Below are 22,809 nucleotides of genomic sequence, written 5' to 3' on the forward strand. Positions count from 1 at the left end.
AAAATTCTCGCCCTCCGAGCGCAATTATGATGTGGGTAATCGGGAGCTTTTGGCCATGAAGTGGGCATTTGAGGAGTGGCGTCATTGGCTTGAGGGTGCTAAACATCGTGTGGTGGTCTTGACTGATCACAAGAATCTCATTTACCTTGAGTCTGCCAGGCGTTTGAATCCTAGACAGGCTCGTTGGTCGTTGTTTTTTTCTCGTTTCAATTTCGTGGTTTCATACCTGCCAGGTTCAAAGAATGTGAAGGCAGATGCTCTTTCCAGGAGTTTTGTGCCTGACTCTCCTGGAGACTCTGGGCCTACTGGTATCCTTAGGGATGGGGTAATAGTGTCCGCCGTATCCCCAGACTTGCGACGTGCATTGCAGGAGTTTCAGGTGGATAAACCGGATGGTTGTCCACCAGAAAGACTGTTTGTTCCGGATGATTGGACCAGTAGAGTCATCTCCGAGGTCCATTCTTCTGTGTTGGCTGGTCATCCTGGAATATTTGGTACTAGAGACTTGGTGGCCAGGTCTTTTTGGTGGCCTTCCTTGTCTAGGGATGTGCGTACCTTTGTGCAGTCTTGTGAAGTGTGTGCTCGAGCTAAGCCTTGCTGTTCTCGGGCCAGTGGGTTGTTGTTATCCTTGCCCATCCCGAAGAGGCCTTGGACGCACATTTCCATGGATTTTATTTCTGATCTCCCGGTTTCACAGAAAATGTCCGTTATCTGGGTTGTGTGTGACCGCTTTTCTAAGATGGTTCATTTGGTGCCCTTGCCTAAGTTGCCCTCCTCCTCTGAGTTGGTCCCTTTATTTTTTCAGAACGTGGTTCGTTTGCATGGGATTCCGGAGAATATCGTTTCTGACAGGGGATCCCAGTTTGTGTCTAGATTTTGGCGGACGTTTTGTGCCAAGATGGGCATTGATTTGTCTTTCTCGTCTGCATTCCATCCTCAGACGAATGGCCAGATGGAGCGAACTAATCAGACCTTGGAAACTTATTTGAGGTGTTTTGTTTCTGCTGATCAAGATGACTGGGTTGCTTTTTTGCCACTGGCCGAATTTGCTCTTAATAATCGGGCTAGTTCTGCCACGTTGGTCTCTCCTTTTTTTTTGTAATTCGGGGTTTCATCCTCGGTTTTCCTCTGGTCAGGTGGAGTCTTCGGATTGTCCTGGAGTGGACGTGGTGGTGGACAGGCTACATCAGATTTGGAATCAGGTGGTGGACAATTTGAAGTTATCTCAGGAGAAGACTCAGCAGTTTGCTAATCGCCGTCGCCGCGTGGGTCCCCGACTTCTTGTTGGGGATTTGGTGTGGTTGTCTTCTCGTTTTGTCCCTATGAAGGTCTCTTCTCCTAAGTTCAAGCCTCGGTTCATCGGTCCTTATAGGATCTCGGAGATTCTTAACACTGTATCTTTTCGTTTGGATCTCCCAGCATCGTTTGCTATTCATAATGTGTTCCATCGGTCGTTGTTGCGGAGGTATGAGGTGCCCGTTGTTCCTTCGGTTGAGCCTCCTGCTCCGGTGCTGTTGGAGGGAGAATTGGAGTATGTTGTTGAGAAGATCTTGGATTCTCGTGTTTCCAGACGCAAACTCCAGTATTTGGTTAAGTGGAAGGGTTATGGTCAGGAGGATAATTCCTGGGTGGTCGCCTCCGATGTTCATGCGACTGATTTGGTCCGCGCCTTCCATAGAGCTCATCCTGATCGCCCTGGGGGTTCTCGTGAGGGTTCGGTGACCCCTCCTCAAGGGGGGGGTACTGTTGTGGATTCTGTTTGTGAGCTCCCTCTGGTGGTTACTGCTGGTACTGGGTGACTTTGGTGGGTTGCGGCCTTTGGTTTCCACCTGTCCATCAGAGGCTGGGTGTTTCCTATTTTACCTGGCCTTTCTGTCATTCCCTTGCCGGCTATCAATGTATTCAGATGTGCTCTGTTTGGTTCCTGCCTACCTGCTCCCAGATCTTTCAGGATAAGCTAAGTGCTGATTTTCAGTTGTTGGTTTTTTGTCCAGCTTGCTTATTATGTCTCTATGCTAGCTGGTAGCTCTAGTGGACTGAGGTTCTCCCCATGTGCCATGAGTTGGCACATGGGTTCTTGTAATCTCAGGATGGTTTTTTTGATTAGGGTTTTTTGCTGACCGCTCAGTCCCCTTTTGTATCGTTCTGCTTTCTAGTTTACAGCGGGCCTCAATTTGCTAAAGCTATATATATCATCTCTATGTGTGTGCCTTCCTCTCATTTCACCGTCAATACATGTGGGGGGCAACTATATCTTTTGGGGTTCATTCCTCTGGAGGCAAGTGAGGTCTTTATTTTCTCTGCAGTGCTAGTTAGCTCTTAGGCTGGTGCGTGGCGTCTAGAACCAACGTAGGCACGCTCCCTGGCTATCTCTAGTTGCGTTTGTCAGGCGTAGGGCAGCGGTCAGCCCAGGTTCCATCACCCTAGAGCTCGTCCGTTATTTATTTGTACTTTGCTTGTCCTGTGCTATCCCTAGCCATTGGGATTCATGACAGTGATGGACCAGTTTATGCACTCCCTGCCAAGGCCCATACAGACTTGGGTTGTCCAGTGTGATCCCCTAAATGCTGATGAACAGGTCGGACTGGTCGAGAGATACCAGGGATTGAAGGTTCCTTGGGAAGGCAGCCCACTCTATACTGGGGGTCCCATCAGGAGGTGGAGGCCCAAAAGGGGGTGGGGTGTCCAAGGTCCAAAGGGGTGGGGAGGTGGTGCTCAAGGTCCCTACAGGTGTTTGCTGGAGGTGCCACGGCCCAGGCCATATAGTTGCCCGTTATCCCCTGACTCTGGAGCAAATGGACTGCAACATAGGATGCCGATGTACATATTATGCATATCTGGCCTGCAGTGTGAATTGTCCCCCATCTAGGGGCCTCAAGTGTGTCCCGTAAAGGTGAACGGGAGGGAGGTGTCATGAATCCCAATGGCAAGGGATAGCACAGGACAAGCAAAGTACAAATAAATAACGGACGAGCTCTAGGGTGATGGAACCTGGGCTGACCGCTGCCCTACGCCTGACAAACGCAACTAGAGATAGCCAGGGAGCGTGCCTACGTTGGTTCTAGACGCCACGCACCAGCCTAAGAGCTAACTAGTACTGCAGAGAAAATAAAGACCTCACTTGCCTCCAGAGGAATGAACCCTGTTGTGAATTCTGTTTGTGGGCTCCCCCGGTGGTGTTTTATGGTAGTGCCACTTATTTGCCTTCTTCTATCCTTGATCACCTGTTGCCACCCATTAGGGGAGTTTCCTATTTAAGGCTGCTTGGCTGCTGGTCCTATGCCGGCCAACAATGTATCAGTAGCATTCTGTTGCATTCTCCTGCCTCAAGCTCCTGTTCAGCTAAGTTGAATTTTGTTTCTTGTTTATGCTATTTTTGTCCAGCTATCTGCAATGTGACTCTCTGTAGCTGGAAGCTCTTGTGGACTGAAATTGCCACTCCAGTGGCATGAGTTGTCACTGGAGTTTTAAAGTAATTTCAGGATGGTGTTTTTGAGTAGTGTTTTGAAGTTGACCGTGAAGTAACTCTTTCCTGTACTTCTGCTATCTAGAAAGCGGACCTCACTGTGCTAAATCTGCTGTTCATCCTACGTATGTCTTTTCCTCTTGACTCACCGTCAATATTTGTGGGGGGCTGCTATCTCCTTTTGGGGTTCATCTCTGGAGGTAAGGCAGGCCTATATATTCCTCTGATAGGGGTAGTTAGATCTCCGGCTGGCGCGTGGTGTCTAGGGCATCGTAGGAAACACTCCCCGGCTACTTCCAGTGTTGTGTCAGGTTCAGGTCACGGTCACTTTAGTTCCCATCACCCGAGAGCTAGTCCGTTCGTTATTTTTGATTTCCCTGCCATTGGGGAAATCATGACAGTTTGGCCGGCCTAATGTGTTAAAACTATGCACTAAAGCAGGAAAGGATGTGAAAAGGTTTTTTTTTTTTCCTTCTGTGTTTGGAATGTGCTCATTTGTACTCCTTGCTTAAACTGCAGTCTTCAGCCTTTTTTTTTTTCCTCTCCTCTTAATCTCTGAATGGCTTTGGTTACACCTGTTTGAATCATGGATCCACAGAGTTTGGTTGCAGGTTTGAATAACCTGGCTACAAAGGTCCAGAACTTACAAGATTTTGTTATACGTGCTCCAATGTCTGAACCTAAGATCCCTATGCCTGAATTTTTTACCGGAGACAGATCCCGTCTTTTGAATTTCAGAGAGAATTGTAAATTGTTTTTGTCTCTGAGATCTCACTCTGTTGGTGATCCTGCACAACAGGTTAAAATTGTTATTTCTCTATTACGGGGTGACCCACAAAGTTGGGCATTTGCATTGTCGCCAGGGGATCCTGCGTTATTAAATGTAGATGCGTTTTTTCTGGCTCTGGGGTTGCTTTATGAAGAACCTAATTTAGAGATTTTGGCTGAGAAAGCCTTGATAGCTCTTTCCCAAGGGCAAGATGAAGCTGAGATATACTGCCAAAAATTTCGTAAATGGTCGGTGCTTACTAAATGGAATGAGTGCGCACTAGCAGCTAATTTCAGAGAAGGTCTCTCTGATGCCGTGAAGGATGTCATGGTGGGGTTCCCTGTGCCTACAGGTCTGAATGATGCCATGAAATTGGCTATCCAGATTGATCGGCGTTTACGGGAGCGCAAAGCTGTGCACCATATGGCGGTATCTTCTGAGCAAAAATATGTGCACCATATGGCGGTATCTTCTGAGCAAAAGCCTGTGCACCATATGGCGGTGTCTTCTGAGCAAAAACCTGTGCACCATATGGCGGTATCTTCTGAGCAAAAACCTGTGCACCATTTGGCGGTGACCTCTGAAAAGGCACCAGAGCATATGCAATGCGATAGTGTTTTGTCTAGAGGCGAACGACAGAATTACAGGCGCAAAAATGGGTTGTGCTTCTATTGTGGAGATCCAGCTCATGTTATATCAGCATGCTCTAAACGCATAAAGAAGGTTGATAAAAAGGTTGATAAATCTTTTTCTATGGGTACCTTGCAGTCTAAATTTCTTTTGTCCGTGACATTGATTTGTACTTTATCATCTGTTACTGTGGATGCTTATGTGGATTCTGGCGCCGCACTGAGTCTCATGGATTGGTCCTTTGCCAAGCGTTGTGGGTTTGATTTAGAGCCTCTGGAGGTTTCTATTCCCTTAAAGGGTATTGATTCTACACCTTTGGCTAGCAATAAACCACAATATTGGACACAAGTGACTATGCATCTTACCCCAGACCATCAGGAGATTATTCGTTTCCTTGTGTTATATAATCTACATGACGTGTTAGTACTTGGATTACCATGGTTACAAATTCATAATCCAGTCTTGGACTGGAGACCAATGTCTGTGCTGAGCTGGGGATGTCGGGGGATTCATGGGGATGCACCTTTGGTTCCCATTTCTTCATCTACTCCCTCTGAGATCCCAGCATTTCTGTCAGATTTTTATGATGTCTTTCAGGAGCCTAAAATTGATTCTCTCCCTCCTCACAGAGAGTGTGACTGCGCTATTGAGTTGATTCCCGGTAGTAAATTTCCTAAGGGTCGCTTGTTTAATTTGTCTGTACCTGAACATACTGCTATGCGGGAGTATATCAGAGAATCTTTGGAACAGGGTCATATTCGCCCCTCTTTGTCTCCACTGGGGGCAGGGTTTTTCTTTGTGGGCAAAAAGGATGGTTCATTGAGACCTTGTATCGACTATCGACTTCTGAATAAGATTACAGTTAAATACCAGTATCCGTTACCTTTACTGACTGATCTGTTTGCTCGCATAAAGGGGGCGAAATGGTTCACTAAGATCGATCTACGTGGTGCGTATAATTTGGTGCGGATTAAGCAGGGGGATGAGTGGAAGACCGCATTTAATACGCCTGAAGGCCATTTTGAGTATTTGGTAATGCCTTTCGGTCTCGCGAATGCCCCTTCCGTTTTTCAGTCCTTTATGCACGATATTTTCCGTGAATATCTGGATAAATTTATGATTGTGTATTTGGACGATATTTAGATTTTTTCGGAGGACTGGGAATCTCATGTTCAACAGGTCAGGAGAGTTTTTCAGGTTTTGCGAGCTAATTCTCTTTTTGTGAAGGGCTCAAAGTGTATTTTTGGGGTTCAGAGAATTTCCTTTCTGGGATATATTTTTTCCCCTTCATCTATGGATATGGACCCTGTTAAGGTTCAGGCTATTTGTGATTGGATACAACCTACTTCTCTAAAAAGTCTTCAGAAATTCTTGGGATTTGCTAATTTCTATCGCCGATTCATAGCGGGTTTTTCTGCCATTGCTAAACCTTTGACTGATTTGACCAAGAAGGGTGCTGATGTTGCTAATTGGTCCTCTGCGGCTGTGGAGGCCTTTCGGGAGCTTAAGCGCCGCTTTTCTTCTGCTCCTGTGTTGCGCCAGCCTGATGTGTCGCTCCCGTTCCAGGTTGAAGTAGATGCTTCCGAGATCGGAGCAGGTGCAGTTTTGTCGCAGAAAGGTCCTGACTGCTCAGTGATGAGACCATGTGCGTTTTTCTCTCGAAAGTTTTCGCCCGCTGAGCAAAATTATGATGTTGGAAATCGGGAGCTCTTGGCCATGAAGTGGGCATTTGAGGAGTGGCGTCATTGGCTTGAGGGTGCTAGACACCAGGTGGTGGTCTTGACTGACCACAAGAATCTAATTTATCTTGAGTCAGCCAGGCGTCTGAATCCTAGACAGGCGCGCTGGTCGTTGTTTTTCTCTCGATTTAACTTTGTGGTTTCATATCTGCCTGGGTCTAAGAATGTGAGGGCGGATGCCCTCTCTAGGAGTTTTGAGCCTGACTCGCCTGGTGATTCCGAACCTACTGGCATCCTGAAGGATGGGGTGATATTGTCAGCTGTCTCCCCAGACCTGCGGCGCTCTTTGCAGGAGTTTCAGGTGGATAGGCCTGATCGCTGTCCGCCTGGTAGACTGTTTGACCCTGATGACTGGACCAGTAGAGTTATTTCGGAGGTTCACTCTTCCGCGTTGGCAGGTCATCCTGGAATTTTTGGCACCAGGGATCTGGTGTCTAGGTCCTTCTGGTGGCCTTCCTTGTCTCGAGATGTGCGTATTTTTGTGCAGTCTTGTGATGTTTGTGCTCGGGCTAAGCCCTGCTGTTCCCGGGCCAGCGGGTTGTTGTTGCCCTTGCCTATTCCTAAGAGGCCTTGGACGCACATCTCTATGGACTTTATTTCTGACCTTACTGTTTCTCGTAGGATGTCCGTCATCTGGGTGGTGTGTGACCGTTTTTCCAAGATGGTTCACTTGGTACCTTTGCCCAAATTGCCCTCTTCCTCTGAGATGGTCCCTCTATTTTTTAAGAATGTGGTGCGTTTGCATGGTATTCCTGAGAATATAGTGTCTGACAGGGGCACTCAGTTTGTGTCTAGATTTTGGCGGGCGTTCTGTGCCAGGATGGGCATCGACTTGTCTTTTTCGTCTGCATTCCATCCTCAGACTAATGGCCAGACTGAGCGTACTAATCAGACCTTGGAGACTTACTTGAGGTGTTTTGTGTCCGCTGATCAGGACGATTGGCTTGATTTTTTGCCATTGGCAGAGTTTGCCCTTAACAATCGGGCTAGTTCTGCCACTTTGGTTTCTCCATTTTTTTGTAATTCAGGGTTTCACCCTCGCTTTTCGTCCGGTCAATTGGAGTCTTCGGATTGTCCTGGAGTAGATGCTGTGGTTGATAGAATACATCAGATTTGGGGACAGGTTGTGGACAATCTGAAGTTGTCCCAGGAGAAGACTCAACAGTTCACTAATCGTCATCGGCGTGTCGGTCCTCGTCTTTGTGTTGGGGACCTGGTTTGGTTGTCTTCTCGATTTGTTCCTATGAAGGTCTCGTCTCCTAAGTTTAAGCCTCGGTTTATCGGCCCTTATAGGATTCTGGAGGTTCTCAATCCTGTGTCCTTTCGTTTGGACCTCCCAGCATCTTTTACTATTCATAATGTTTTTCATCGGTCATTATTGCGGAGGTATGAGGTGCCGGTTGTTCCTTCTGCTGATCCTCCTGCTCCTGTGCTGGTTGAGGGTGAATTGGAGTATGTGGTGGAAAAGATCTTGGACTCCCGTGTTTCCAGACGGAAACTTCAGTATCTGGTTAAGTGGAAAGGCTATGGTCAGGAGGATAATTCTTGGGTGACAGCATCTGATGTTCATGCTCCTGATTTGGTTCGTGCATTTCATAGTGCTCATCCAGATCGCCCCTGGTGGTTCTGGTGAGGGTTCGGTGCCCCCTCCTTAAGGGGGGGGGTACTGTTGTGAATTCTGTTTGTGGGCTCCCCCGGTGGTGTTTTATGGTAGTGCCACTTATTTGCCTTCTTCTATCCTTGATCACCTGTTGCCACCCATTAGGGGAGTTTCCTATTTAAGGCTGCTTGGCTGCTGGTCCTATGCCGGCCAACAATGTATCAGTAGCATTCTGTTGCATTCTCCTGCCTCAAGCTCCTGTTCAGCTAAGTTGAATTTTGTTTCTTGTTTATGCTATTTTTGTCCAGCTATCTGCAATGTGACTCTCTGTAGCTGGAAGCTCTTGTGGACTGAAATTGCCACTCCAGTGGCATGAGTTGTCACTGGAGTTTTAAAGTAATTTCAGGATGGTGTTTTTGAGTAGTGTTTTGAAGTTGACCGTGAAGTAACTCTTTCCTGTACTTCTGCTATCTAGAAAGCGGACCTCACTGTGCTAAATCTGCTGTTCATCCTACGTATGTCTTTTCCTCTTGACTCACCGTCAATATTTGTGGGGGGCTGCTATCTCCTTTTGGGGTTCATCTCTGGAGGTAAGGCAGGCCTATATATTCCTCTGATAGGGGTAGTTAGATCTCCGGCTGGCGCGTGGTGTCTAGGGCATCGTAGGAAACACTCCCCGGCTACTTCCAGTGTTGTGTCAGGTTCAGGTCACGGTCACTTTAGTTCCCATCACCCGAGAGCTAGTCCGTTCGTTATTTTTGATTTCCCTGCCATTGGGGAAATCATGACAGAACCCCAAAGGTATAGTTGCCCCCCACATGTATTGACGGTGAAATGAGAGGAAGGCACACACATAGAGATGATCTATATAGGTTTAGCAAATTGAGGCCCGCTGTAAACTAGAAAACAGAATGATACAAAAGGGGTCTGAGCGGTCAGCAAAAAACCCTAATCAAAAAAACCATCCTGAGATTACAAGAACCCATGTGCCAACTCATGGCACATGGGGAGAACCTCAGTCCACTAGAGCTACCAGCTAGCATAGAGACATAATAAGCAAGCTGGACAAAAAACCAAACAACTGAAAATCAGCACTTAGCTTATACTGAAAGATCTGGGAGCAGGTAGGCAGGAACCAAACTGAGCACATCTGAATACATTGATAGCCGGCAAAGGAATGACAGAAAGGCCAGGCTAAATAGGAAACACCCAGCCTCTGATGGACAGGTGGAACCCAGAGGCCGCAACCCACCAAAGTCACCCAGTACCAGCAGTAACCACCAGAGGGAGCCCACAAACAGAATCCACAACAGTACCCCCCCCTTGAGGAGGGGTCACCGAACCCTCACGAGAACCCCCAGGGCGATCAGGATGAGCTCTATGGAAGGCGCGGACCAAATCAGTCGCATGACCATCGGAAGCGACCACCCAGGAATTAAACTCCTGACCATAACCCTTCCACTTAACCAAATACTGGAGTTTACGTCTGGAAAAACGAGAATCCAAGATCTTCTCAACAACATACTCCAATTCTCCCTCCACCAGCACCGGAGCAGGAGGCCCAACCGAAGGAACAACGGGCACCTCATACCTCCGCAATAACGACCGATGGAACACATTATGAATAGCAAACGATGCTGGGAGATCCAAACGGAAAGATACAGGGTTAAGAATCTCCGAGATCCTATAAGGACCGATGAACCGAGGCTTGAACTTAGGAGAAGAAACCTTCATAGGGACAAAACGAGAAGACAACCACACCAAGTCCCCAACAAGAAGTCGGGGACCCGCGCGGCGACGGCGATTAGCAAACTGCTGAGTCTTCTCCTGAGATAACTTCAAATTGTCCACCACCTGATTCCAAATGTGATGTAGCCGGTCCACCACCACATCCACTCCAGGACAATCCGAAGACTCCACCTGACCAGAAGAAAAACGAGGATGAAACCCCGAATTACAAAAAAAAGGAGAGACTAAAGTAGGAGAACTAGCCCGATTATTTAGGGCAAATTCGGCCAGTGGCAAAAAGGCAACCCAGTCATCTTGATCAGCAGAAACAAAACACCTCAAATAAGTCTCCAAGGTCTGATTAGTTCGCTCCGTCTGGCCATTCGTCTGAGGATGGAATGCAGACGAGAAAGACAAATCAATGCCCATCTTAGCACAAAACGTCCGCCAAAATCTAGACACAAACTGGGATCCCCTGTCAGAAACAATATTCTCCGGAATCCCATGCAAACGAACCACGTTCTGAAAAAACAAAGGGACCAACTCAGAGGAAGAAGGCAACTTAGGCAAGGGCACCAAATGAACCATCTTAGAAAAGCGGTCACACACAACCCAGATAACGGACATTTTCTGTGAAACCGGGAGATCAGAAATAAAATCCATGGAAATGTGCGTCCAAGGCCTCTTCGGGATGGGCAAGGATAACAACAACCCACTGGCTCGAGAACAGCAAGGCTTAGCCCGAGCACACACTTCACAAGACTGCACAAAGGTGCGCACATCCCTTGACAAGGAAGGCCACCAAAAAGACCTGGCCACCAAGTCTCTAGTACCAAATATTCCAGGATGACCAGCCAACACAGAAGAATGGACCTCGGAGATAACTCTACTGGTCCAATCATCCAGAACAAACAGTCTTTCTGGTGGACAACAATCAGGTTTATCCGCCTGAAACTCCTGCAATACACGTCGCAAGTCTGGGGATACGGCGGACAATATTACCCCATCCCTAAGGATACCAGTAGGCCCAGAGTCTCCAGGAGAGTCAGGCACAAAACTCCTGGAAAGAGCATCTGCCTTCACATTCTTTGAACCTGGCAGGTATGAAACCACAAAATTGAAACGAGAAAAAAACAACGACGAACGAGCCCGTCTAGGATTCAGACTCCTGGCAGACTCAAGGTAAATGAGATTCTTGTGATCAGTCAAGACCACCACACGATGTCTAGCACCCTCAAGCCAATGACGCCACTCCTCAAATGCCCACTTCATCGCCAAAAGCTCCCGATTACCCACATCATAATTGCGCTCGGCGGGCGAAAATTTTCTAGAGAAGAATGCACATGGCTTCATCACCGAGCCATCGGAACTTCTCTGTGACAAAACCGCCCCGGCTCCAATCTCGGAAGCATCAACCTCAACCTGAAAAGGAAGTGAAACATCTGGTTGACACAACACAGGAGCAGAAGAAAACCGGCGCTTAAGTTCCCGAAAGGCCTCCACAGCCGCAGGAGACCAATTAGCAACATCAGCACCCTTCCTAGTCAAATCAGTCAAAGACCTAACAACACTGGAAAAATTAGCAATGAACCGACGATAAAAATTAGCAAACCCCAAGAACTTCTGAAGACTCTTAACAGATGTAGGTTGTGTCCAGTCACAAATCGCCTGAATCTTGACAGGATCCATCTCAATAGTAGAAGGAGAAAAAATGTACCCCAAAAAAGAAATCTTCTGGACTCCAAAGAGACACTTTGAGCCCTTCACAAACAGAGAATTGGCCCGCAAAACCTGGAACACCTTCCTGACCTGTAGAACATGAGACTCCCAGTCATCAGAAAACACCAAAATATCATCCAAATACACAATCATAAATTTATCCAGATATTCACGGAAAATATTGTGCATAAAGGACTGAAAGACTGACGGAGCATTGGAGAGTCCAAAAGGCATTACCAAATACTCAAAATGGCCCTCAGGCGTATTAAATGCGGTTTTCCACTCATCACCCTGTTTTATCCGCACAAGATTATACGCACCGCGAAGATCTATCTTAGTGAACCACCTAGCCCCCTTAATGCGAGCAAACAAATCAGTAAATAATGGCAATGGATACTGATATTTGATTGTAATCTTATTCAGAAGGCGATAATCTATACAAGGCCTCAGGGAACCATCTTTTTTTGCCACGAAAAAAAAACCTGCTCCCAGAGGGGACGAAGATGGACGAATATGTCCCTTTTCCAAGGACTCCTTAATATAATTCCGCATAGCAGTATGCTCTGGCACTGACAGATTAAATAAACGACCCTTAGGGAACTTACTGCCAGGGATTAATTCTATAGCACAGTCACAATCTCTATGAGGGGGGAGCAAATTGAGCTTAGGCTCCTCAAAAACATCCCGATAGTCCGACAAAAACGCAGGGATCTCAGAAGGAGTAGATGAAGCGATTGAAATCAGAGGTGCATTATCATGAACCCCCTGACATCCCCAGCTTAACACAGACATTGTTTTCCAATCCAGGACAGGATTATGAGTTTGTAACCATGGCAGACCAAGCACTAGTACATCATGTAAATTATACAGTACAAGGAAGCGAATCACCTCCTGATGAACGGGAGTCATGCGCATGGTCACTTGTGTCCAGTACTGCGGTTTATTCATAGCCAATGGTGTAGAGTCAATTCCCCTCAGAGGAATAGGAACTTCCAGAGGCTCCAGACTAAAACCGCAGCGTTTGGCAAATGACCAATCCATCAGACTCAGGGCAGCGCCCGAATCCACATAGGCATCGACGGAAATGGAAGACAGTGAACAAATCAGAGTCACAGACAAAATGAACTTAGGCTGCAGAGTCCCAATGGCAAAAGATTTATCAACCTTTTTTGTGCGTTTAGAGCATGCTGATATAACATGAGCTGAATCGCCACAATAAAAACACAATCCATTTTTCCGCCTATAATTTTGTCGTTCACTTCTGGACTGAATTCCATCACATTGCATAGTCTCAGGTGCCTGTTCAGAAGACTCCGCCAACTGGTGCACAGGTTTGCGCTCCCGTAAACGCCGATCAATCTGAATGGCCATAGCCATAGACTCATTCAGACCTGTAGGCGCAGGGAACCCCACCATAATATCCTTAATGGCCTCAGAAAGACCATTTCTGAAGTTAGCAGCCAGGGCGCACTCATTCCACTGAGTAAGCACCGACCATTTCCGAAATTTTTGACAATATATTTCTGCTTCATCATGCCCCTGAGAGAGGGCTAATAAAGCCTTTTCAGCCTGAATCTCCAGGTTAGGTTCCTCATACAGCAATCCCAGTGCAAGAAAAAACGCATCCACACTGAGCAATGCAGGATCCCCTGGTGCCAATGCAAATGCCCAATTCTGAGGGTCTCCCCGCAGGAAAGATATAACAATCTTGACCTGTTGAGCAGGGTCTCCAGAGGAGCGAGATTTTAAAGAAAGAAACAATTTACAATTGTTCCTGAAATTCAGGAAGGTAGATCTATCTCCAGAGAAGAACTCTGGGATAGGAATTCTAGGTTCAGACATGGGAGTGTGAATAACGAAATCCTGTATGTTTTGAACCTTTACAGTGAGATTACTCAGGCTGGAAGCCAAACTCTGGACATCCATATTAAACAGCTAAGGTCAGAGCCATTCAAGGGTTAAGAGGAGGTAAGAAGCAGCTAGACAGCAATTAAGGGCTAGGCAGCAAAACCTCTAAAGGAATAAAAAAAAAAAAAAAAAAATTTCCCCAAACACTTCTTTTTCTCCTGCTTCAGCCCAAACAATTAACACTTTGTGGGCCGGCTATACTGTCATGAATCCCAATGGCAAGGGATAGCACAGGACAAGCAAAGTACAAATAAATAACGGACGAGCTCTAGGGTGATGGAACCTGGGCTGACCGCTGCCCTATGCCTGACAAACGCAACTAGAGATAGCCAGGGAGCGTGCCTATGTTGGTTCTAGACGCCACGCACCAGCCTAAGAGCTAACTAGTACTGCAGAGAAAATAAAGACCTCACTTGCCTCCAGAGGAATGAACCCCAAAGGTATAGTTGCCCCCCACATGTATTGACGGTGAAATGAGAGGAAGGCACACACATAGAGATGATCTATATAGGTTTAGCAAATTGAGGCCCGCTGTAAACTAGAAAACAGAATGATACAAAAGGGGTCTGAGCGGTCAGCAAAAAACCCTAATCAAAAAAACCATCCTGAGATTACAAGAACCCATGTGCCAACTCATGGCACATGAGGAGAACCTCAGTCCACTAGAGCTACCAGCTAGCATAGAGACATAATAAGCAAGCTGGACAAAAAACCAAACAACTGAAAATCAGCACTTAGCTTATACTGAAAGATCTGGGAGCAGGTAGGCAGGAACCAAACTGAGCACATCTGAATACATTGATAGCCGGCAAAGGAATGACAGAAAGGCCAGGCTAAATAGGAAACACCCAGCCTCTGATGGACAGGTGGAACCCAGAGGCCGCAACCCACCAAAGTCACCCAGTACCAGCAGTAACCACCAGAGGGAGTCCACAAACAGAATCCACAACAGGGAGGTAATGGCACTACTAGACTCCAGGAGTTTAGTGACCCTGGTGAAGGCCAACCTTCCTCTCCAACTGATCCCGGGGAAAAAAGTCAGCGTTCGGTGTACACAATGTTCCTGAATTATTATGCAAATGATATTTTTCTCGGATTTTCCTAAATGGTCAGTGCAAATGACAGTCAGGCTAATAAAAGTCTTCACCCGTTAGAGTATACATCGAATTTTATTGAAGAAACCTCCCAATGATAACAGTATAATTTCCAAAATGAATAAAAACTCAAAATGCACTGTTCCAAATTATTAGGCACAGTAGAATTTCTAAACATTTGATATGTTCTAAAGAACTGAAAATGCTCATTTGTGGAATTTGCAGCCTTAGGAGGTCACATTCACTGAACAAAAAAGCTATTTAACTCCAAAACATCCTGACAGGCCAAGTTACATGATAACATAGGAGCTCTTCTTTGATATCACCTTCACAATTCTTGCATCCATTGAACTTGTGAGTTTTTGGAGAGTTTGTGCTTGTATTAATTTGCATGAAGTCAGAATAGCCTCCCAGAGCTGCTGTTTTGATGTGAACTACCTCCCACCGTCATAGATCTTTTGCTTGATGATACTCCAAAGGTTCTCTATAGGGTTGAGGTCAGGGGAAGATGGTGGCCACACCATGATTTTATCTCATTTTATGCTCATAGCAGTCAATAACTCAGAGGTATTCTTTGCAATATGAGATGGTGCATTGTCATGCATGAAGATGATTTTGCTCCTGAAGGCATGTTTCTACTTTTTATACCATGGAAGAAAGTTGTCAGTCAGAAACTCTATATACTTTGCAGAGGTCATTTTCACACCTTCAGGAACCTTAAAGGGCCCTACCAGCTGTTTCCCCATGATTCCGGCCCAAAACATGACTCCCCCACCTCCTTGCTGACGCCGCAGCCTTGTTGGGACATGGTGGCCATCCACCAACCATCCATTACTCCATCCATCTTCACCATCCAGGGTTGCTCGACACTCATCAGTAAACAAGACTGTTTGAAAATTAGTCTTCATGTATGTCTGGGCCCACTGCAACTGTTTCTGCTTGTGAACACTGTTTAGGGGTGGCCGAATAGTAGGTTTATGCACCACAGAAAGCATTTGAAGGATCCTACACCTTGAGGTTCGAGGGACTCCAGAGGCGTCAGCAGCTTCAAATATCTGTTTGCTGCTTTGTAATGGTATTTTGGCAGCTGCTCACTTAATCCAATTAATTTTTCTGGCAGAAACCGTCCTCATTATGCCTTTATCTGCATGAACTCTGTATGTGCTCTGTTTCAGTCACAGATCTCTTTACAGTATGATGATTACTCTTAAGTTTTTGTGAAATATCTAATGTTTTCATCCATTGACCAAGGCATTGCACTATTTAACGCTTTTCAGCAGCAGAGAGATCTTTTTTCTTCACCATGTTACTAGAAACCTGTGGCCTGCTTAATAATGGGGAACATCATTTTTAAGTAGTTTTCCTTTAATTAAAATCACCTGGAAAACTAATTATCACATTTGTTTAAGATTGATTTCAGTGATCCATTGAGCCCTGAGACACAATGTCATCCATGAGTTTATTTGAAAAACAAAACAATTAAATCTTTATGACACTTAAATCCAATTTGCATAATAATTTGGAACACGGTGTATACATTGTGATGCTAAGGACTACCTTATGGCTGGAGTGGTCACATGCTGGAACTCCGCTCTGCACATGATGGAAAGGCTTTTTGAGCAGAAGAGGCCAATGGTTGAGTACCAGCTCCAACACACCCTCTGGTATTCTGGTTAGCCTCCGCACATAACTGAAAAGTGGGCATGGATGTCTGACATTTATGCGGTTCTACAAGACTTTGAGAACTCCACAAAGATGGTGAGTGGAGATGACGCCATAGTCAGCGCAACTATCCCATTCCTGTGCCTAATTAAACAGTCACAGTTCACAATTAAACATGATGCTTTGCATGCGGACCTGGTGGGGATGGAGGAAGTCATAACACAGAGAGGTTGTAGCCAGCCCAGCCTCATCTCATCTGCTCAGCTGTTATGAACTGGTGGTTTAGGAGCAACATGGGACGTGCTCTGGAGGAGGTGGTACCTGTACTGACCGCAGTTCCTGAGCTTAACACAACACTAGAAGTAGCAGTGGGATGTTCCTGTCACTCCCTAGACACCTCGTCACAGCCGGAGGAATAACTACCCCTAAAGATAGAAACAGGAAAGCTATCTTGCCTCAGAGAAAATTCCCAAAGGACAGACAGCCCCCACAAATATTGACTGTGAGTGGAGAGGGAAATGACATACACATAATGAAACTAGGATGTAGCAAAGGAGGCCATTCTAGCTAGATTGATAGAACAGGACAGAATGCTGAAGGTAAGGACAGAAGGTGCGGAGGGTAAATCTGCTTCCCAGAGCTTCCAGCTTAACTGAATAAATCCATACTGACAAGCTGGACTAGAAAAAAAAACATAGAATGTGCTGAACGATTAAGTCCACGACAAGTGGAAAGCAAAAGAACAAAGCAAGGACTTATCTTTGCTGAACTGGTCAGAATATCAGGGAAATCCAAGAGAGATGTGAATCCAAGCAGGAACCATTGACAACTGGCACTAGCTGAAGGATAGAGCCAGGATAAATAGCCGAGCCAGAATAGACGATCAGTGGAAGCAGCTGCTGACTGCTAAATCCAAGGAGCAGCAGTTCCACTTAAATCCACCGGAGGGAGCCCAAGAGCAGAACTCACAAAAGTGCCACTTACAACCACCGGAGGGAGCCCAAGAGCGGAATTCACAACACTCAGCATTCATTGGGTATCAATGAGGCGGTGGAAGCTGAAGAAGAGGAAGAGGAGGAACAAGAGCTGGTGGCTAGTTCAACAGATGCTTGTAGCCATAAAACCTTCATCCCATCTCTCCTATGTGGATGGGCTGAGAATGGGAATGAGAAGGTAAATAGGGAGGAGGAGGAAATGGAAAGTCATCATCATGGTGGAGACAGGGAAGTATTGGCTGTGTGGAGCTTGGCACAATTGGTCAACTTTATGTATAGCTGCCTTTCCAGTGACCCTCTTGGTAAAAAAAAAAAGAGTACTGGTTGTTCACCCTGCTAGACCCATGCTACAAGGAGAACTTTGCATCTATTCTTCCTGCAGAAGAATATGCAACTTTTTGAGCTAAAAAACTGCAAAAAAATTATAAAGACAAAAATGTTTGATTTTATGTAGAATTCATAAAGCACATGCGCAAAAAAACATTAATGAATGCCACAGACAAATAAAAGAAAATTGACTTCAAACTCTCCGTAAATGATGAATCAGCCCAAATTCTTGTTAAAGGCTTGCTTAGTCCCCACCAAACCTTGTTTCCTACAATAGCACAATAAATGTAGAATCAGTTTGGGCAGTTTTAGTGGTGTCTGGAAGAATTTCTTATTCTTCTGAGCTGAACTGCAGTAAACTCACTGAGCTGAACTGCCAATTGGGAATGCAGCCTCAGTGATCTGCGGTAACCTCGATGATGTCATCACTGGTCACTGATGCTGCCCTCGCAGCTGCTCATTCTCCTGTGGTTTTCAGCCTGGACGGTTGCATCTTGGCACTATCGAGGTTGAAAAGTATTTATTGCAGACATGGATTACGGCGTGGGATAGAACGCTGGATAGGTGAGGGATATAGTTGTTTTTTATTTTTGTTGTATTACAGGAGACCATTGCTTCAATGGGATGGGCGTTAGGTGAATAGAACTGTTTGTTATTTTTACATAAAAAGTCAAAGTGTGTTTTGTTTTTATTTCAAATAAAGGACTTTATTCTGGCTATGTTTTTATTTAAAATATTACTATAGGATTAGAAATGAATAGGCATCTTATAGGCGCCTCCCCATTACTAAACCGTGGGCTTGATGTCACCGGACAGTACAAAGGTGACATCAACCCCACAAATATGATCCCCATTTGCCACCGCCACAGGGCAAGTGGAAATAGCCAGGCAAAGAGCCAGAATTGGCGCACCTAATAGATTTGGCTTTTCTGAGGTGGCTGCGAGCTGCTATTTTTAGGCTTGAGAGGGGCAATATCCACGGCCCTTACCAGCCTGAGAATCCCAGCTCCAGCTGTATGCTTTAGCTTGGTTGGTTGTCAAAAATGGGGGGGTGCCATTTACTTAAATAATTGAATAAAACAGTGTGGGGAGCCCTGTATTCTTAACCAGCCTTGCTAAAGCTGACAGCTGAGGATGGATCTGGGAGATGTAAGTTTTGGCATGCTGGTTATCGCAAATACAGGGGAACCCACATCATTTTTTTTATTATTTATTTTTAGCGCAGGCGCTGGCTGATAAATGCTCCTATTAGCCCGCCGCCTGCTCTAGCTGTTATTAGTTTAATAAAACTCTCAACATTGTCCTCTGCTTATGCAGACAGGGGACAATGAGGTGAGCTGTCTTCAGTACCCGGCGCCGGGGAACAGTGCGAACAGTACAGCTGATTCCCAGGCACTGGCACGTGTGATACTGATGCGGCACACAGTTGCCACATGCATGCCACACGGATTAAACGCACGCACACCCTGACACAGATATCTCCGGGACTGTTTTTTCCAGTACTGGAAATATCAGGACATGTGAAAGAGCCCTCAGACCTTGGTTTCTTTGTGTTACTAATGGCTTGCTTGGTAAAGCAATAATACGCTGCAGTATTCAGTGTAATATACAGTAAAAACAACTGCATGGTAAATTACTCTAATAGGATGAAAAAAAGGACAACAAATATGTCACAACATTTTAACAAAATAAAAAAACCCACAAAAATATGTAAAATTGTAACAGAAAAAAGCCATAACTATAACATTATCATAATATTTAAAGTTCGCTCACATTAGTGTATAAATTGGATGAGTGCAATGCGACCAATGTTATTCAATAAGTCAGTGCTGATCTGCAAGTTTTTCCTCATGTGCATTCTGGCAGAGGAAAAAAACGCAGCATGCCACGAGACACTCAATATTTCTGCAATCTGTGAGATTTGACTACTCTGAGCGTTACTGACTTCAGTGCTGTTTAGAGCCGCCGGGCCTTGTGGAGCGCAGCAGGAGCCAAGAGTGGCTGCTACTAAAAGCCTATGACTCAGAACAAGGCTTCATAGGCATTTAACGATGGAATCGGGGAACATCCTAGGAAACGCCGGACCTTTATTTTCTAATAAATTGGGGAACGAGGGATGGTGTCTTGTTTTTGCTTCTCTCTTTTTATATTTTTCAAGTATAAATTTGTGGACTATGTTGGGTTCGGTGGACTACGTCAGACCTGCCTGTTTGTTTTTTTAATAAGTTGGTGAACTCTGCTTATTTTTTCTTACTAGGTTAATAATCAGGGTGTCTGATAGACACCTCTCCATTACTAACACCAGGGCTTGATGCCAGATGTGATTTTTGACCAATCACAGCTGACATCAATCCCAATGCCCATTACCTTGATGGCCACTGCACCAGGTAATTGAGAAGAGTGAAGGCAAAGCACCAGAATTGGTGCATTTAATGAGATGCGCCACTCCTGGAGCCACTACAGGCTGCAATTTTTAGTCTGTGAAGGACCCAATAACCAAGGAACTTCCCAGCCTGATAAAATCAGCTCACAGCTGTCTGCTTTATCTTTGCTGGTCTCATAAAATAAGGGGATATCTTTCTGACTATTATATATCTAATATCTATATCTTTATATAATATTGCTTTATTACTTTTGTAAACTAGCTTTAAGTTACATAGAGCATTATAGTATGTACCAGATGATTATGTTAAAATAACATTGCATATGGATTGCATACGCATGTCATACGGATGTCACACAGATGTTAGGCGAGAAAAAAAGCACACACACGACAAAAGGTAAATCATACTGATTCTACTTCTCCATCTTTTCGGGATGAACATGGGAGCAATTTTTTATATGCTGATTGAGCGATCTCTAAAAGTGGTAATGATGCTACCTGCTTCTTATATTCAACTGCTAGATTTATGGAACTCCTGAGTTCCAAGTTTCAATGTTATTTTTAGTGTTTCATTAACCTTGTAACACAATATTTTTGTTTCTCTTGTTTATCTTTAGCAGCAGTGAGGAAAGAAGACACCATAATGACAACAATTGGGGAAAACAGTAAGTGCAAAATCAAGTTAATGGAGAAATTTATCAAGGACTGTATGCCACTCTTATGGCATAAAAGCATTCGCTGATTTTCACTTCTAATGCTTACTTTTAAAACTGACAAGAAAATTTGGCAGGAATTAGTACTACGGTATTGGGCCTTCATATGACCACAAATTTACGATCATTCACACCAGAAATTGGCATAAGTTATAGAGAAAATTCATTCTTGCTTACAATCGTCTCCAAAGATGTGCCAAATATTATTTTCAATACAATTGGATTCCATATTGCATTTGTTATATGTTAGTCAAAAGAACATAATTTTGGCATGTATCATTTCTTGCAAAGATATGTCCATACTTTTTACATGCACAAAAATACATTATTAAATAAAAATATATATTTTCTCAATACCAATATATTTTCTCAAATAAGACATGTGGCACATCCTATGCAACCTTCCACGCCTGCATCAAAATTACAATAATAACTTCCACAATTGGATGTGTTTTAATAAAATGCTCCTGTGCTGAGATAATCTTATAAATGTGCCCCTGCCATGTCTTGTGTAATGACCGTGTCTGACCCTACAGCAGGGCCAGACTGGGACTAAAATTCAGCCCTGGCATTTGAAGTTACACAGGCCCACTTGTCGCATGGTGACTGTATAATATCTTTGTACACTTGTAGGTTACAAGAAGTGAGGGGAGTGTAACACAACTATATAACATATAATTACAGCTGTATGTAGCATTACAGCTCAGTCTTATTTATTGCCTTTAGTTGCAGTACCAAGAAAAGCCGCTGCTTTACCTACATAACTGGATCTCGTAGATAATGAAGGGATTGAGACGACCAAAGGCTATGGAAACTCATTCTGATGCTCTATAAACTTTGCCTACAGCCACTTTTTTGGCTCCGCTGCGCAGCACGAGACCCGGTGGCTCTGAATAGCGGTGACATCAGTAACGTCACCGCTCTTCAGATATACTGGGTCTGGCGCTGAGCTGAAGAGCAGTATTGTTACTGCCGTCACCGCTCTTCAGAGTCGCTGGATCTCGCCAGGTCTGGGCTAGTAGTGGGGGTGTCTGATAGACACCTCTCCATTACTTACACCAGGGATTGATAGCAGCTGACATTACGCAGCTGACATCAACCCTAAAATACATTACACATACCAGAATTAAATGCTTTGGCGGCTGGGAAAAGCAGTAGAGTTAGCGCTATTCCCAGGCGCCGGGTGCTAACTACAACTGTCATTATCCTTGCCTGGTCTCCCTGCGAAGCATTTATGCTGTATTTACATGCGCTGATCTCAGGCCACTAAACGAGTGTGATCAACAATACTGAAGTCGTTCGCTTGTTTCCCGGTCTCTTTACACCAACTGAGAAAGAATGAAGAGAACATAACAATCACAATTAGATTAATCTGTCCCCATACAGTATCATGTTATCAGCAGCACAACTACAGTTTACACCGGAGATGTGCTGCCGAGAACAAGGATTTCTGTTCCCTCATAAACAATCCAATCACTCGATAAATAGGCAGCATTTTGCTTGTTTAGTATAATACACTCCCCATAGTGCTCCACATATTATGATGTGCACCTCAGTCTTCCATATAGTATAATACACTCCTCAGTCCTCCATATAGTATAATATACTCCTCAGTTCTCCATATAGTATAGTACACTCCTCAGTCCTCGATATAGTATAATACACTCCCCATAGTCCTCCATATAGTATAATACACTCCTCAGTCCTCCATATAGTATAATACACTCCCCATAGTCCTCCATATAGTATAATACACTCCTCATAGTCTTCCATATATTAAAATACACTGCAATTCCTCCATATAGTATAATACACTCCTCAGTCCTCCAAATAGTATAATCTATTCCTCAGTCCTCCAAATAGTATAATACATTCCATAGTCCTCCAAATATTATAATACACTCCTCATAGTGCTCCATATAGTATAATGCGCCGCCATTGTCATCCATGTAGTACAATTCACTTCCTATAGTATAATGCACCCCATAGTTCTTCATATAGTATAATGTATTCCCCATAGTCCTCGATACAGTATAATGCAGCCCACATATAGTATAATGATGCCATCCCAGAGTA

The 22,809-nt window shown here is 44.8% G+C and overlaps 1 protein-coding gene across 1 annotated transcript in view; it reads left to right on the top strand.

Annotated features, from left to right (window-relative positions):
- The window catches only part of LOC143791853 (uncharacterized), a 239,405-nt gene that overhangs the window by 150,059 nt on the left and 66,537 nt on the right, over positions 1-22,809 (top strand). Inside the window, exon 12 of the mRNA XM_077279269.1 lies at positions 20,638-20,685. Coding sequence (XP_077135384.1) covers positions 20,638-20,685 — 48 coding nt within the window. The remainder of the gene's footprint in view (positions 1-20,637; positions 20,686-22,809) is intronic.

This window comes from Ranitomeya variabilis, chromosome 1 (assembly GCF_051348905.1).
Source record: "Ranitomeya variabilis isolate aRanVar5 chromosome 1, aRanVar5.hap1, whole genome shotgun sequence".
NCBI lineage: Eukaryota > Metazoa > Chordata > Amphibia > Anura > Dendrobatidae > Ranitomeya > Ranitomeya variabilis.